The following is an 18553-nucleotide window of genomic DNA, read 5'->3' on the forward strand; positions in this document are numbered from 1 at the left end:
TGCGTGCTAGTTACGCGCGGGCGTTATAATGGAGGAAGGGGACTGTGAATCCCCACAGTCTTCACAGGAAGAGCACGTGTGTTATACCCCTATGACACTATGCCTGTCACTCCCACATGCGGACTTAACAATCTGACATGTTATGATGACATCATGCTTGATGGCAACTGCATTGTGGCCAATCTGTACTACGCCGCCAGCCCCACGGAACAGGGATACATGCTTAATGGTTGCTGATGTAAAAGCCCTCATGAAAAAAAAAAAATAAGCAGTAATGTCTAAGAGCAGAGAGTCACTTTAGAATTTGAAACGCAAGCATTATGCTAAGCAAATAACGAGACAAACGTGTACTTTCGCTTTCCAGGCAAAGGGCAGCCCTCTTCCTCCTTTAGTTATGCTAACACTTCAGTCCTGGCAGTATTCCAACAAAATTTTAAAGTGCCAATGCCCTTGTGCCTCACTGTACACATTGCACTGCTTCCTCCCTTCCACTCCACCCCTCCAAAACAGCAATGCAGTAACAAGCACGGATTCACGGTCATTCAATAAGCCTCTCCACACAAGCACATGAATGGATGCACAGGGTTCATAACCAAAAATAACGGTGGCAATGGCGTACACTAAGTCTTGCCTTTCTTCTGTAAGAAATTAAGCACCAGAAAGAACTAATGTTGCTGGGAAATGATAATGCAACTGGCACTGCATCGATGTCAGTATATCACTGTGCAACCTTGCTTGAGACGCCAGAGTTCCGATATTTTAGCCGTCTCCACCTGGCATCCCCTATGTTGTCTTTTATGCTGACCAAAGCAGGCAGATGCTGAAATCAAGTCTAGTATTATAGTCCGTCACTTAACTGGACTGATTAAGGGGTCTCGAACTGGGCTGGCATGGCACGGACTGTACAGCATTTGGGGTTTGACACCCTAAAGGGACGTGAGCTAGAAGGGACACCATTGTGGCTGGCTCTATGTTAATTTTGTACACCTGGGTACTTTACCATGCATTGACACTGCACAGCATACAGGTGTTTCCTCTTCCATCAAAACACGATCAGCATGACTAGGCTCACACTCGTGCCATCGAGCTCAGCAGTCGAGTGCTCTAACCACTGAACCACAGCAACGGAGCTTGAAATGCGTTGTGTAGAACCCCCAATTTCCGTGGAGTGCTTTTTGGACTCCGCAAGCACCTGAATCCATGTATGCCACAACCCCAACCTTACCGTTTATCGACTTTACATTGAGGCTACACATATGGTAATTACTTGCAGCAAACTGCTTTAGTGTACAGCCAGTCGTTACTACCTGAATTAGGACATTGTATGAGAAGCTGCGTATCTCCATGTAGTTTTTTTTTTTGCCATGAATGTTAGGCAGGATGTGACGGCAGCCAAAACATGCAGGGTTTTTAGCGCATTTTGAAAGCCATTTTTTGTTCCCACTGAGGATAAAAAATTGACATGCTCTGGACCAGTTGGTGGTTATTAAAAGCCGAGGACATGATACAAACCTGCAGGGAGACACGCTGCCGATGTAGTCTGCGTGACAGCCGCAGCAGGTCTGGGAACTGTCGCAGCAGCTGGTCGTGCAAGCCCTGCCGCAGCTCCCAATCATGTACCAGCAGGGACACCAGTTCCAACCGCTCCTCTGAGATGGCAACAATCCAGATCCACAAGGTCATCAGATGCAAGGTTGGCCACAGAGTACAGACACCAGCATTTACTACATATAGCAAGCATGCAGCAAGGCCATAAGTATCAAAAGCGTTCCTGCACCTGCCAGTCAGAAAAGTAGAGCTCTGTTTTGTCACCATTAAGCCTAGCTCATGTTTCAACATCACATTCCAGCTTCCAGCCAGAGATCTCACCCCTCTACTGTCCGACCGGCGTCCTGCTTTAGCTTAAATGTCCCCCTAGAATAACTGCAAATTTGTACAGCATCTGACTCAATCTTTTGAACCTAAATAAATCTGCAATATCTGCAATGAGATGCAATAAAACACAAACGAAATTCCAAAGTCATTTCTCATAACAAAGTTCTGTGATGTAGTATGGAATCTTCTTCCACTGGCATACTGCACTTTCCCTCCATGCACCTTGTGAATGTGCATGATAGACTGAGTTGCTTATGCACCATAATACCCAACACAACACGCACTTCCTCTCCATGCCTTAACTATGGCTATATCAGTTAAGTTGTGTCGTTCAGTCGTGTCCGACTCTTCGTGACCCTAGGAACCATATCACGCCACGCTTTCCGGTCTCTCACTATCTTGCTAACATCACATAACTTCATCTGCAGCGCCTCGAAGATGCCATCTAACCATCGCGTTTGCTGCCTACCCCTTCTCCGGTGACCCTCAATCTTTCCCAACATCAATTCTTTCTCCAGCGACTCCTCTCTTCTCATCAGATGACCAAAGTAGTTTATGGTCGACAATATCGACTGATTTGATCTTCTGGCAGTCCAAGGAACTATGGCTATATAGTATGAGAGAAAAGAAAGCAAACAATGGCCACATGTCGCAGCTTGTTGCTAGCTGACTTATTCCAGGCTAACCTTTCGGAATAAACTAACCTTATCCAAAAGGCAGGATGTGGGCAACAGTTTGCGGGTACCTCGCAGACTTTAGGTAGGCATGAATAGTCAGCCAGTTTCGGCATTCCTTGGCTTCCTAAGCAGTGAGTCTCAACTCACACCTGTCACTTAGGTGCAACCATGATACTATGTCCTAATACCCTTCCAGCTCTCTTCTGTCCTCACCGCCACTCACCACAACCACTTCCTTCCTCTCTTCCCCTGCCCCAGTGCCCAGTAGCGGATAATCATAGCCCCAGCCTTCCCTTCTGTCTTTCTTTGTACACAAGCATTCTCATTCTGCTTAAAAAATGAAAGTACTCACAGATGCCTTGGAGTAAGATTTGTTAAGACTTGTTAAGACTTACCGCAACCTGTTTTATACCATACACTAAGCTATAAATTTCTACCCAAGAATGAACAACACGTTACTCTTTCCACTGTACAAAGGAGTGACCAGAACATCATTAAACGCAGTGCACTCATGAGAGAGAGAGAGTGTCTCACCAATCTGATTGAGGTCGCAGAGTGGCTGCCGCAGCCACTGGCTCAACATCCGCTGGCCACCGACGGTGCGACAGCGGTTCAGCAGACGCAGTAGGCTGGGCTCAGATGCACTCTTGCTGCCTGCGTGCCACATGCCAACAGCGCACTTAGGCCTTGCATTATCGCTTTCAAAAGTGAAATGCACCTTCAGAATTCACTTTATTTCACTTCTTCAGTCTTTTTTCAATCGCTGACACTAAACAAGCATCAACTGTACATATGGTCTTAATTGTTACCTCCAATCTCGAGGCATGCAAATATGTACTACAGTCGAACCCAGATATATCGAACTCGAAGGGGATCGCAAAATAGTTCGATATATCGATAATTCGATATACAGAAATCGGCTTGTGACGGCACTTACGATGCAAAAAAACGATACCGTATTTGTCGCGTAATCAACCCACTCGCATAATGAACCCACCCTCCATTTTTGCTCCCGAGAATTTGAAAAAAAAAAAAATGCGTTAAGGCCAGCTCGCTCACATGCAAGCGACTGAGCGATCTCAGCGACGAGCGGCAGCGACAGAGCGAAAATTTTCAAACTTGTTGGAACTGCGTCCCTTTCGCCGCTCGAGCCAACGCGGCAGCTCAAAACAAGGTTTCTATGTCGCCGCGGCGGCAGAAATCGCGAGCATTTTCGCTTGCATGTCGATGGCGCGCGTCAGTCCGTTTTGGTCGTCGCATCCACAGCTCATTGGCAGCGTGCCAAGATGCTGCGCAGTGATAACGTCAGGGCGCGTTTATCTTTTGATAGCTCCTGCGGTGGCGGGGAGCGAACTTGGCAGAGTGCCCGTGATGGCTTGATTGCACAAGCCTGGTTCGATTTATCGCGCCGCGCTTGGGGCGGGCGTCATGATCGCAGCAGCTGACCGCGTGCTTTCGCTGATTCATACATGCAAGGATAAACGATAAAAAAAAAAAAAAAATACCCTGCCGCTTCTTAACGTTCGCAGCCGCCATATCTTACGCTACGCCACGCGTACAGCACTACGATAAGAAAGGATGACTCTCTCTCAAAAAAAAAAAAAAGAGAGAGAGAGAGAAAAAAAAAACAGAGAGCTGCCGCTTCTTAACATCCGCAGGCGCCATAGCCACGTACGTCAGCCGCCCGCCGCACGCAGAGGGTTCGCAGCACACGCTAGAGAAAGCGTCCGACATCTGTCTGAAAACGGGCTGAGCTGGCTTGGTGCATGCGTTGCGCGTGCTGAAGGAGAGAGATAGCTCGGCAAAAGAATGGGCACACCCACGCACATGGCTTGCAAACGTCATGTGTTGGCGCGCGGGAAACCACAACTGCAGATGCGCGCGCCTTTGCGGAATGGGCGCGGCGCTGCCCAGACCAGTCGTCGCCGAACTGTCCCCTCTCATTCCTTCCGCGCGTGGCTTGAAAACGTCACGCGGCAAACGGCCAAGGGTGATGCGATCGTCTTTGGGGAAGGCACACTTTGCAGTGCATGGTGCGGAGTTCGATATATGATGCGGCTTTCCTATACTTTTACATGGGATTTTCAAGGGGATATTTCGTGAGTTCGATATGACCAAAATTCGATATATCCGGGTTTGATATAACCGGGTTCGACTGTATACTCCTAAACAGCTTTTTGTGGCTCTGCAGCAAAGGCTATGCAGGAAAGGGAATGAGGTATGCCTTTCTCACCATGCAGTGGGAGTTATTAACTTTCAGTTTCAGGGTGCGCAGGGTGAAGGTGGGAGGTTGGAAAGACTATGCAGAGTCATTAGTGCTGGGGTAGGCACAGGGACAAATGCACGTCTTGTTGCATTTCCTGTGTAGCCTTTGCTACAGAGCCACAGAAAATTGTTTGGAAGTACTATTACAACACACATGACAGGGATAAAATATGTTGCAGGTTTGTGAGTACTTTGATGTACAGATTGATGATTTCTAGTTTCGCTTTTATGGACAGTATACTCCTCCAAAGAAGTCAGTTGGCACCAGTTCTTAGGTAAATGAATAATACGACCCTATTTGGCTAGTTTCTTGCAAGATTCAATGTGAAAAAAAAAAAAAAAAAAAGTGTTTGACATGAACTGTTTTGCGTGCTGTTTAGCTAAGATGAACTTTTCCAGCAACCACGAACCACACCAACCATGCGCAACGGCACTTTACAAAGAATTTGTGTGGCTCTGTCGAAGATAGCAATGCTACAAAACAAAGTACATCTCCACAAGACGGCTTCTGCACACCTTCGTGGAAGTATGGGGAAATTGTCTGGAACAACCATGCTTTCTTGCCAGTGCGGGAAAGGCAGGGAATGCTAGCACTTGCCTGTACTACATGCATGGATCTGACGTGGCCAGATTTCCCCATTGCAGGCAATATGTGCAACGTGTGGCCCCTGACATTCTAAAGGGCACACAGGTGCAAAATGAAGCTTCTCTTTCACTTGAGAATGAAAATTTAAATGCCGAATTTTCTATTAAGCAGCGTCACAATACATGTCATTAGAGGGCGACAACAACCACATTGGGGGCATGCAAGCTGCTTCTGGTCTCAATTTTGTGAGTGTGTGGCTAAAGTTACTGGCAGAGCATCTCCAGCTTGCAAAGAAAGGCATCAGTACTCGTCACTTTATCACAGTCTAGTATCATTGGCTGCTACTGCTTGAGGAGTACTTCCCCCTCAAGAAAAAAGCTGCTAGAAAGCTTGCTGAGCCTTAAATTATGACGGGTGCACCCAATCTGGGGGAATAGGAAGTTGGAATCAGAATTTTACACTGCGGCGTGCTGAACCGTTTTAAATTTTGTTTAGAGTGCTTGATCGGGTGTGGTCCTTGCTAGCCATGACCGAACTTTGCAGATGCCATTCCTGATGCTAAGAGACCGCCAAGTACTTCAGGATGACTCCAGAACAATTTGATCAACTGTCACACGAGAGCCGCTCCCTTCTTGAATGAAGTACGCCATTATCCTAGGGCGAACTGCTTAGCTGAATGAGGGTTTGCAGAACGTCTGTTAACCTGATGGCGTTTGCTGATAGAATTACCTACACATTAAATGACTGCATAGTGCCACAAATCCTGCAATAACATAAGCCTTTTAGACTTCCGCTTTTAGGTATGACTTGTAGATTGATATGAAAAGTTTTGCAACCTAGCTCCCTAAGGATAAGCTGTATGGCAATTCCACTTGAAAGCTGCAACTGCTTTACTAACCATGCATGTCTGTTGTTTTGACAATATGTGGCCCTGGCCTTCATCCTTATTGGCATGCACCCAACACAGACCTGGTTAAATGACTTAAGCTGCTGTACAAGTGTGGAGCCAGAGGATTTAGCATTATTAAAAAGAAACAAAACTGCACTGCCATTAGACAAGACACGAGCAGCCTTTGCACTTAGAAGATGTAGTTGAACAGACGGGCTTGTCCTCCATTACTCCACGATTTTCTTTTGTCTAATCTCCAGAGGCATTTTTTTTAATTGATTCCTCAGTGTCGTAATGCAGAGTGTCAGATGACAGCGCTGCCTAAACATGACATGTTTATGTTAAACCCTTATTCACACCTAATAAAGAGCAGCACGGACATCTAGATATGTCATAGCACTGACTGTCAGTTAGCCAGTAATCAATGAAGGGAATGATTCTACAAAGCATCGTAGTTGGGAATCAGCTGTGTGATGCCGATGAGTGATGCCTAATGCCGATGAGTGATGCCTAATGCCGATGAGTATAGACTGGTGGTCATAGACTGGGCTAGACTGGTGTCAACAAACAATATTTCTAATGCTGCCATTACTGAATGCCTTCTGAAATGCCGTCTTGGCACAGTATTTCCCACGCGAACACATCTCGCGGACACAAGCTCACAACAAGCGGCGTGCAAAACGAGGGCTCACGAAATGCAACACGAAACCGTGGTCGATAACACTAAAACGTCGTTCCTCGAAGGAGTCGCCGCAGGAAAGACTGTTTAGTACTTGTTCCAGCACCCTAGCGGCGCCCCGATGGTTGTGCCATCTATCGTTCTGCCGTGAAAGCTTCCAACGATGGTTTTTAACAGCGCCGCTTGGCGGCGCGCAGTTCGAATTATGGGTGGCGGCGCCAATTTTTGAGTGAATTAACGAGCTGTTACGCGCATAGACTTCTATGCACTGCGGACCGGACCACGATGACTATTTCGAATTATCCAAAATTTCGAATTAACGAGTTGTGAATTAACGAGCTTTCACTGTAGCAGCGGTGAAATGTTTTGTGATCGCATTGAGTGCGCAGTGAAATGTGGGCACAGCCTCCACCTCCGCCGCAGCTCCCGCGACGTGTTTACAAGGGAGCAGGAAAAGTGGTGGAGAAGAAATTAGTCGGAGAGAACATGTGTTCGCGCCATTCAAACATGTTCCCACTCGCTCACCACTGCTGCCCCGGGAAGCCGACACCTCAACCCACGTTGTCACTGTGCTCGGCTGTTCCCGCTTCCGACATTCGACGCGCAAGCATGCGCGTGAGAGCCCACAAGCAACTGTGTAGCAGCGATGGACGCACATTGCTCACCTCATGCTTTTTTTCTTTGCTGTGGTAATTTTCGCTTCTTTTAAAGAAGGACGCGGGTCTTTGGGACCGAAAAGTCGCCAAAAAATCGATTTTTCATTGTTGTCATAGTTGGATGCATCTCATCATTTTCCATCATTTTGACAAGTTTGGTGACCCAACACTGCATATTTATCGAAAAATCGAAGATTAAACATGCAATCTCGACAGAACTGCTCGCGAAAAAACATCGCGAAACGCCTATTTTGCGGCGCCTGTCGCGCCGTGAATATGCTTTGCAGCGCTGCGATCTTGGTCTCGTTTGAAAGAGCCGCGCCTCAACTTCCTTTCCCGCCAAAATGAAAGGCCAGTTATGATTCGCAGACGAGAAAAAGATAGAAAACAAGAAGTGAAATGCGGCCATGCTATTGGCTGTGGGCAGTCACGTGGCGAAATCTGCATCTGCAATTGGCCGGTGCCACTTTCTTAGGATGCTTGGTGCTAGCGTGGGCAACGCCATTTTGAAAAAAAAAAAAAAGCACCATGGGGAAACCGTATCAGATATTTCACAGCGTGCACAAATTCGAAAAAAAAAGCGCAAAAAATGCCGCAGAAAGAATGCCAACGACACGGGTTCGTCTCCAGCGATGTCGGCCAGCGACAGCGTTGTGCCAGAACGTCAACCGGTGGACGAAGCGACCTTGGCAAGTGTTCCGGTGTTCGTCGCGGGCGCGAAGCACTTCGAAACGACAGCGGAAAGCGGCGAACAGCTGGATGATAGACTGATAATACAAGAAGCGATTTCAGTGAACGATAGTGCAGTGCTGGAGCGTGAATCGACTGTCGTGACAAATGCTTCGACGCCGAGTACGACGTCTGCCTTCGACACGAACCAGCCCGCGGACTCGGACGAGATCGGTGGCAGCGCGTTAAAGTCGACACAAGGTTTTTGACCAGTGCTGACCAAAAGAAGCTGCAGAAGGACTTTGATGATAAACTCGCGAGCCTAACAGCAATTTTGACGAGCCAGAGGAAGATGGGGACGCTCGCATCAGAATGCACACTTGCCGGCCCGCCAGCGTCTGCAGCTACCTACGCGGTCATCGATTTGGCGGCGATAAACAGGCTGCTTCAAAATACTGTGTGTCGGGCTTGCGGTGGCGATGTTGTCATTGCAAAAAACGGCGCGGAGTACGGGACTGCAGTGAAATTGTGCATGGAGTGCCGCAATTGTGGAGCTATCACCAATGTATGGAGCTCTCGGCGGACAGAAGGTGGTGCAAAGTGCAGGCCATATGAGATAAATATTCTCGCAGCTCGCGCTATGTAGAGCACAGATAATGGCCAGACTGCCCTCAACGACATTTTTTCGGCAATGGGTGTGTCCTACAGGGGTCTACACCACAAGAGCTACCAGGGCCACCTGAAAACGAAGCTGAAGCCAGCAGCAACAATTGCTGCAGAAAAGGTGCTTTCCAGCTGTGCCTTGTCAGTGAAGGGCTTATACCAGGAGCTATGCTTTGACAACCCTGGAAATGTGGCTGTCTGTTTAGATGGCACATGGATGACTAGGGGTCACACATCCCATATTGGTGTGGGCACAGTGATAGAACTCTTTTCTGGGTATGTTCTATGTGGTTCTCTCAAACTTTTGTGCAGGCTGCACACGTGCACCACCAAAGGAAGACCCCGACTATCAAATCTGGCTGTCTAAGCATGACTGTCAGAGGAATACTGACAGAAAAAGTGGGGCAAATGGAAGTTGAGGCTTCCGTTACTCTTTTTGAGCCTTCACTTTCATGCCATGGCCTGCGCTACACAGTGATACTGTGTGATGGCGACAGCCGATCGTTCCGCTCTGTTGAAAATGGTGGTGTTTTGAAAACCGATTTTATCGCATTTCCTGACTGACTTCAGCGTTAATAATGTGAGTGCAGGTGCTCGACAGGTTAAACCTTCAGAAGATGGGTGTTTCTCAAAATCGATTTTTTGACCATTTTCGGCCGTTCTAAGACCCGCGTCTCCCCTTAAGTTTCATATAGTATCCGGTTTCGACTATAGCAGGTATTATGAGTTAGATTTGTTTTAATTTAAATTGTGACAAAAGAATAGATTCAGATGCCCCGCCATGATGGTTCAGTGTTTACAGTGCTCGACTGCTGATCCCATGGTAGCGAGCTTAGGGCTGTCAATAAACACGTGTTTCAATCAATCAATCCCGGCCGTGACAGTCATTTCAACAGAGGCAAAAGGCAAGGCACCCGTGTACTGTGCGATGCCAGTGCAATTAAAGAACCCTGGGAAGTCAAGCTGCACTGCAGCTCTCCGCTGCAGTGTTCCTCATAAGCAAAAGCCACTTTGGGACGTTAAACCCCATCAACCGAACCATTATAGGCAGGTGTACGAGGAGATAACATGTTTTGATACCACAGCTTTGGCAGTAGTGCCAGGACATGGTGCACCCAACTAGAGTAGAAAAGCATTAGGATGCACTAAAAAGCCCAACTCACCATCTCCGTCAGCTGGCAGCACACCCAGCGCCTTGATGGCTGCCGAGTTGAGACGCACAAATTGGCCAAAGTCGAACGTACACAGCCGAAGACATCCAAGGTGCTCAGGGCTAGACGTCAGCTGCAACGAAGTTGATAGCTTATTAGAGAACCCAAAAAGAACATACAGCAAAGACCCTTGGTATGAGACGACATGTGCGACTTCCCATGAGAATAAATTAGTTGCAATAGATACAACGCGCTTTACAAAACCACTGCCATAATGATACAAACACAAGCTGCATGCGCATATTCCCCCCCCCCCCCCCCTTCATAAAAGTACAACCAGAAGAAATAAGGAGTTCTCACATTTAAAAATTTGATGACCGCTGCCAGGGCGTCCATGGCCACTTTCAGGTCCAGCTCAGCTACAAGGCCAGCAAGAAGCAACAGGTCATCATATAAAGCCTTTCCCTTAATAGAATTCATCATAGTTATGCCCCTTAACACAATGAGTAGTGCCATCATGCAATTAAAAAAAAATCAGAATTGAAAGACATTCTCAGCACCACGTTTGTGCACTGTTAATCAGATGTTCTGCAGGTAACTGGTTGTGTGCACTCATCCTGTCAAACCACCCTTGTTGTGACAATGACAAAGACTGTAATGACCCTTCCCTAATTTTTGCTCACTTACACACTGCCCAGTTAACTGTTACATTTCAGCAGATGCACTAACATCACCAACCTAAGTGGCAGCTTGTAAAGGCCACTGCGCAATAGAACTCCAGGACAAGAATTTGCTTACATTTTTCAACCTCTCTCAAGCTACTTCTAACATTCAGCGAACGCTAAGTAGTCGAAGAAATCTAAAGTCGTCTCTCTGTGTGCACACCTATGTGTCATATAGATCTGGTAAGAGCAGTGTGATGACCGCACTCACCCAGCATGGACGCCTGTCCCTGTGGCAGCTGTGATGGCTGCAGCAAGCAGCTCAAGTCCTGGGCTATTTCCTTCGAGTTAAAGTCCCCTGCATAAAAGTGAGTGCAACCTCTTGGACCACACTGGCAATGGTGAACGGCCAAGCAAATAGCAAGACGCATCAGTCACAGTTTGCTTTAATAAAGGGAAGACGCGGGTCGAAAAGTGACGGTTTTCAGTAAAATATGCACTTTTATGTTTTTGACTGCTTTAGTAAGTTTAAACCTCCCTCTTTCATTTATAAAAAAAATCAGAGCCACAAATGATTGGGAAATTATTCCGGTTAAGGTGCATGTGGTGGCTTGAAAAAGGTGCAGATTTGACCCATTTTCAAGCGCACGAGGCATCAAATCGTGAAGTTGTACCATTTTGGAATTGTGTGTGATGCTAGGCCGACACCTTTTTTCCCACAGTGGCAAAGAAATAATATTAAAAACAGCATTTCTAACCACCGAAACCAAGCACTTCCACATCATGTTGTTCAATTGTGGCCACACCATGGGCTCCTAGGTCGCAAAGTGGATGCATTTCGTCTGCTGTTCCTGTAATGTGCACCTCTCGCCGCATGTTCCGCGAGCCACTGCAAATATTTCTGCTTGTTGCTGGAATGGCTGCTGAGGAGAAAGGTGACGTTCAACATCAAGTTTCAGAAGAAGCATAAATTCAAGAGAATTCGCTCCAAAGTAAAGCAGCGTGTGACGGAAATGTCCGCAAAAGCTAAGCCTAACCTTAAGCGGAGGCGACACTAATCATGTGTCTGTGATGGCTGGATGTTCAAACTTCATCAAAAGCTTTGACAGCTTCGTCAGTGCATCTGAAAGGAAGATCGGGATCTTCGAAAACCAAGAAAGGGATGATAAAGAGTCAGCGAATGCTTTTATCGAGATTGGCGCTGCGAACGTCCTTATAGTGAGCGGCGCAGCTCGCCAGGAGTGCAGACAATGCGAACTTTCGATCAACCAATTGCGGCAAAGCGGAGAGGACTCGAGTCATTTTTAGAGTTGCATTGCAAAAACGAAGCATGCCCCAAATCCACTGTTTCATGCACATATTCACTGCAATGTGCAACTCTGGCAGGCGGCATCAATGGTGAAGCACGTACATCTGTCAGCGCTAGAGAAAACTTCCCTGTCAATGTCAAGGTCGTGGTTGCAGCGCGCGCTGCTGGAGCGGGACACAACCAACTCGTACTATTTTGCTCAATTCCTGGCTTACCTAAACCGATGCATCACAAATCATTCAACGCCATCACGAAAAATCGCACCTACGAAGGCAGCGGCCAAGAACATGGAGTTTGCCGCAAGGTGACAGCTCAGGAAGTTGGATATGCCAACTAGCTGTCATATTTGATGGCACTTGGCAGAAAAGGGGACACAAAAGTCACACCACTGTAGGCACAGCCATTCCTCTAGAGACAGGGCTTTGCCTAGACTTTGAAGTTTTGTCTAATTATTGCCAGGGCTGCAGTACCAACACGAAATTTGCATACAAACAGGAGGAGGAAATACGGCAAGCTTTCCATGTGCCAGTTCATAAAAGAAAAGTTGACTGCTCAGCACCACGTCATGAAGACAACTGCAGCTCTGAAGATAAGAAATAGGACACAGCCCTAGAGTATACTCTACACCCCTGAAATTTACAACCTTTCTAAGTGATGGTGATAGCGAGGCCATTACAGCTGTGTCAGCACCAAGTGTGTACAGCGGTGTGCCCATAACAAGAGAGGATTGCACTAGCCATGTGCCCAAGTGGCTTGGGACTGAACTACGAAAACTCAGAGGTCGCAGCTTATAAGATGCAGTCATCCACAAGCTGGAGACATACTTTCAAATAGCCATCACAGGTATTAGAGGAAGTGTGCGTGGCATGTATTGTGCAAATTAGGCAACCTTTTTCCACTCATGTTCAACGGATGCAGCCAAGAGCTATAAATTTTGCCCGGATGAAAATGCCTTGTGGTGTAAATTCAAGAGGGCAGAAGCAATGGGTCAGGCAGCCAGAGCCTGACCTAATGCTCACCCCCATTCTTCTAACAGCCAAGGCAAGGCAATGCTGCCCGGAAACAAGAGGCTCACAGATGAACAGCTGCTCTTTCGCTGTGCGAAGGGGAAAACACAAAACGCAGCCAAATCACTACAAAACAAGGTTTGGCTGTTGTGCCTCGAGACAAGGTTTGCCTCACGCACAATTGCTGAGAAGGCAACATCACTTGCTGTCTTGCGGTTCAATAAGGGACACAATACCTTTGAGAATGTGTTGGAAGAACTGGGTGTCCTTCCCTCAAGAGAACGTGTCCCCCTGGGCAAGAATTGTGATACGTTCAGAATTTCAAGAAAGTCCAGAAAGCAGAGAGCTGAGGCAAGGGCTTGTCACTATCGTCTAGCTAAGAAGGTTTGTTTCGAGGATGCTGCTGACAAAAGCTCCGTGAGACCAACATATGGTGCAGAAAAATTCTGAAGTTGTACACTGCAAGAGGATGCCCTAGCCTGTATTGCCTCCAATTTTCATGAAGATAATCCAACTAGAACAGTAGTAAAAAGCATTTACAACTTTCATTTGCATTTTTTCAACTTATTTTCGGAGAAACATGGTTAATGAACACAACTTTCTGAGCACTTTTAGTACTCGGATCAAGACCAGATTTTGCATGCATAATCTTTAAGATGTGTATAATGCTGCAAATATATAGGTGTTAGTACAATTGCCAAAGTTCACAAGTACGAAATTCTTGAAAAAGACCAGTCAAAAGACAAAGGACAAAGAGGAAGACGAGGCACACACATCGACTGGTCTTCGTCTTCCTCTCTGTCCTTCGTCTTTTGTCTGTTCTTTTTCAAGAACATGTACCAACTGACCCAAATTTCAATTCTGTTACAAATACGAAATATTCAAAATACAGTCGAACCCGGATATATTGAAGCCGGATAAATTGAATTTTGGTTATATCGAAGTCACGAAATATTCCCTTGAAAATCTCATGTAAAAGTATAGGAAAGCTGTGTCATATATCGAACTCAATTTTACCGGACCTTCGATACCGTATTTACTCGCATAATGCTCGCACTCGTGTAATGCTCGCACCCCCAACATTGGGCGTCAAAAATTAGAATCGCACCACCAATATTACCACTGCGAGTCGTCTGCTAGTAGTAACAAGCGCCATCTTTGGAGCGCTACTAAACCTAGCTGGCCTCCTCGTGTGCACGCGCTGCCAGGCGGCGATAGCGTGCTCGGGTAGATCATCATCGGTTATGCTCGTCTTTTTTTTTTTTTTACCTCTATGATGCCCGCAGTCAGGCTAGTCGTCGCCATTTTGCGAGGTGTCCGCGTCTGATCATTTTTCCTTTGTTCCGTTCATGTTACTTGCTTTGTTCCACCATCTACTGTGTTCTTGGTGCCACATTGCGGTAGGGCGGTATGCAAGTTGTACAGCTGCTTTTAAGCTGAAAGCTTTCAAGTACGGGCTACAGCAAAGCAACCGCGCTGCCAGCAAGTACTTCGATGTCAACGAGTTCTGTGTAGTGCGCTACTGGAGACGGCGATTGAAGTGCCGATACGGACTCAGATCAAGTCTCTGATCAAGAGTACAACTGTATTGTCTGCTGTGAGCATTATACCATGGAACTCGGGCAGTGATGATGAGGCTGCGTGTGGTGAAAAAGTGCTTTAGCAATTTGTGCTTTTGGCAACCCTGTATTTTTATAACAAGGGTAAGTTCTGCTTGAAAGTAATGTTTTGATTATATTTACAATAGCTGGCCTAAGAATCCCGGTTCGCACCTATTTAAATTTGCTTTTAGCACTCCAAAGCATTTGCTCGAAAATTTTCCCCGCATAATTATCACGCCTCCAGCTTAGCATCAATTTTCCACGAAAAAAAGTGCGAGCATTATGCAAGTAAATGCGGTATTACAGTAATATCTCGTTACAAGAGACACTTGAAGATGGTTTGGCTGGTTTCCCTATGTTTGCCATGTTAGCAACATTGCATACAAGAGACATGGTTACAAGAGACACTCTGTTATTAAGGGCAACTTTTGCAGGTCCCTAAATTAAATTCTTCACTATTTATAAGAGACACAATTAACCCAGGAAGACTCATGCAATGCAACTAACTCGTACTAAATCATATGTGTGGCAGTTTAGATTCCCTTAACTAAATTCTGTTCCATATTATCAGTGTCCTTTGTTACAATATGTCAGGAACCGAGAAGCAGTGCCTCCTCTTGACTAGTAAGTCAAAATGTCCCTGTTGTTACAGTCACACAGGAATGTGATGCCAGTGGCTAAAACAATGGGGATATTTTGACTTCCCAGTCAAAAGAAGGCACTGCTTCTCAGTTCCTGGCATATTGTAACAAAAAAAGGACACTGACATGGAACATAATTTAGGTTAAGGGAATCTAAACTGTCGCGCATGCGAGTTGGTAAGAATTTTTGGTTGGTAAGATACCTGGATTACAAGAGACATCTTTTTCGAGTCTCTTCAGTGTCTCTTGTAACGAGGTTTACCTGTATCATGCACAGTTTCCCACTTGTTCATACAGTACTAAATAATGCGAAGGCTTCAAGCTATTTTGGAAATAAAAACAAATATGGAAAGAGGAGATTAATCTCTATAAATGGTGCAATTTCCATTTATCTGGAATTAATATTAAAAAAAAAATGGTTTCTGGGAAGTGTCTGCCCTTGAAGAGGGAGCAATGACGCTGAGCCAAAGTGTTGCACATTCGCATCCGCAATCCCTGTGGCAGCACTGCAGCTGGAATGAGTACCATAAATAAGAAAACAAGAACAGAAGTGTGCACAACTACAGAATAAACAGTCAGAAGTAGACTTGCAGGCAGTTCTCAGAGGGGGCAAGTGAAAAGGCGTAGGGGTGCTGGTCAGTGTTGTCTTTTTTTTCTAATACAAAAGGTTTGTTAAAACCTTTTGCATTAAAATAAAAAACAAACAACGAAGTTTTCACTTCAGCAGAATTTTTCATGGTTCCAAAAACCTTGCTGCAGCAGCATTTGACTTTATATTTTTGGTACAAATAAAAAAAAAGGTCTCACAATTTGCGTAATTACAGCACAAGCTTTACCAGTAGTGACCAGTGTAGGCAACATTGGCCAAGGCGAGTTATGCACTGTTTCAAATGCTGCTGATTGGTGATTGACGTTTTTGATGTTTTTTTTTGTTTTTCAGAAGGTACATCACCACTGCAGCATGACAGGTCTGTTTCCTTCACTTCCAACTGCATGTTTCCTTCATTCTTCCAGACCCCTAAAAGTGCGTGCTCGTAGTGCTTAGTTCACAGTCTATGCACCAAACTAAAGTGAAGACACTGCCCTTGTGGAGGCTACATCACTACTGTACCACAATGCAAAAGCAATTTTGCTTCAACATTACAGACAGCACATAAGCAGTAAAGCATTTTATGGAACTGCAAAGAAAGTAATTGCTGTTGCACAGTCTTCATCTCTAAAGTTATAGAATGCTCACTGACACAGTTCTTGCCAATGTTTTGGGGGCCATTTGTTAATTTGATAGTATTTGCACAATTTCAGATCGCTTTTATTCCAGCCCCAAGAGGTCTTCCTGCAGTCATTTCCAGTAGCAAGAGTGCAGGTGAGATCCTTCCGGCCAAGTCTTTCTAATGACAGACGGGTAAAGGGCTAAAGTGTTTATTACAAAGATGACTTAGGCCTTTCCAAGTTTTCAATTTTGTACAGCATTGCTTTTTGCATGCATTCTCTCCCTCTCTCTCACAAATCCAAAACCCCATATTTTGCAAATCCCTCCTTGTTGCAGAATCCATTATTGCAAGGTTGATATTGCTGCGAACCATTAGAAGCTTTATTTGTTGTTCTTTTCAACAGCTGCCAGAAAGCCGCATATCACTATAATTGTAGCGCATGAAACAACCTTGTTCATGCTTGCTGTTGCGACACACTGCTTTATCACTTTCCTTGTAACTCAAGATGCACTGAGTTTTTTCCCGAGTGATCGCAGCGAAGCATAACTGTTTACATATCGTTACAGAAGTTTCCAGACTCCTTTGGCCGGTTATCTAGATGGTTCTTCGTCGACTTTAAATTGAGCACTAACGAATGCAACGGGCATTCATAGTTTGACGACCAACGATAGCGATTGCGGCTTTCGACGCCATCGTGTTGCTTCATTTTTTAGCGAGCACAAATCAGCACAATCAAGAGTTTCTTTCAGTGCAACACTAGTCTTCTTGTTCCTCACCTACGGCCTTGTCACTAACAAGTGACAATATACATCCCAAACTTGATGTGCATCCCTTACAAATTTCACCGGGGGAACCAGCCGGATGGTGGCACCAGCATTGAAAGACAATGAACAGCAACCAGGAACAGGTACAATAAGTGTGCCAAATGGTAAGTGTGCAGATTGGTTGCCCCACCTGGCTTTGCCTCGGTGACCAGTGCGCCCGAGCGCTCCAGGAGGGCCTTCAGCTCGGGACAGCGGCGGGCATCGGTGGCAGACAGTAGGCACTCCTGGGGGCTCAGCTGGGCCAGCACAGCCTATGCATTCCACACACCACAACACCTCACTTGACAGTTGTAACCATGCAGGAACAAGTGACCACCTAATGCCATCACTGACATGAAGTGACAACACACTTCCATTCCAGCAAGGAGAAGACACTGATTTCAGCTTCCTCATTCTCTAAACCTTTAAAATCAGCAAGGTGTTAACCTCCTTTCTTTTCATCATCTAAGGCCATATTCCTAGTAATAAAGCACGCATTTATTTATGCTGTTTGTAATTTCACCCTTCTGCAAAACAGCTGAAGCAATATTTAATGTTACTTAACCCCTACTGCACAGTTACGCTGAATGAAAAAGTATAACTTCCTCTAAGTGTCACCGTACAATTTGTTTCTAGACAAAGAATTAGTACAACAGTTAAGCGTGCATATCTCGATGCAGGAACTTCAAGTACCCCACCATACTCCCGTTAACATTGATATCATGAGTGGTATGAAAGTGATAAGAACATGGCATGCAATGCAAATCAAAACTTGCAACATGTCTCAAATGATTTAACATTGCAAAGTAATTATTTTGCTTAAATAAACGTTTTTTGGCTGTCAGCCAGACGCGCTATCAATTAAAAAACACACTGTGTGCAATCCACTTATAACGATACCAGATATAACGGTACATTGCTTATAGTAGTAACGATGAAATTATTGACATGTGTAAATTTTTCCATTAGCCCAATGTAAAAATAAACCAGATATAAGGGTCGATTATCATCGGTACATCGGATATGATAGCTTTATTGCTGTCCAGATGTTTACCACAAAACTTTGTCTGAATGTTTAATAAATAAACTACTAAGGAGCGAATGACATGAAAACTCGACATATGTGGCGAAAACAGACTGTCGTGGAGACATCCGCGAGCGTGATTACGTGCGGTTAGAAAATTAGCACTATCATCATCGCAGTCGCTG

At 45.6% G+C, this 18553-nt stretch overlaps 1 protein-coding gene across 1 annotated transcript in view; it reads right to left on the minus strand.

Annotated features, from left to right (window-relative positions):
• spel1 (DNA mismatch repair protein spel1) overlaps positions 1–18553 on the minus strand; it is a 122422-nt gene that overhangs the window by 57068 nt on the left and 46801 nt on the right. The window contains exons 8-13 of the mRNA XM_084598698.1: positions 17496–17616; positions 11044–11130; positions 10471–10529; positions 10123–10243; positions 3087–3206; positions 1513–1649 (exon numbers count right to left, since the gene is read on the minus strand). Coding sequence (XP_084454824.1) covers positions 1513–1649; positions 3087–3206; positions 10123–10243; positions 10471–10529; positions 11044–11130; positions 17496–17616 — 645 coding nt within the window. The remainder of the gene's footprint in view (positions 1–1512; positions 1650–3086; positions 3207–10122; positions 10244–10470; positions 10530–11043; positions 11131–17495; positions 17617–18553) is intronic.

This window comes from Amblyomma maculatum, chromosome 1 (assembly GCF_055883805.1).
Source record: "Amblyomma maculatum isolate TAMU_Amacu chromosome 1, ASM5588380v1, whole genome shotgun sequence".
NCBI classification, from domain to species: domain Eukaryota; kingdom Metazoa; phylum Arthropoda; class Arachnida; order Ixodida; family Ixodidae; genus Amblyomma; species Amblyomma maculatum.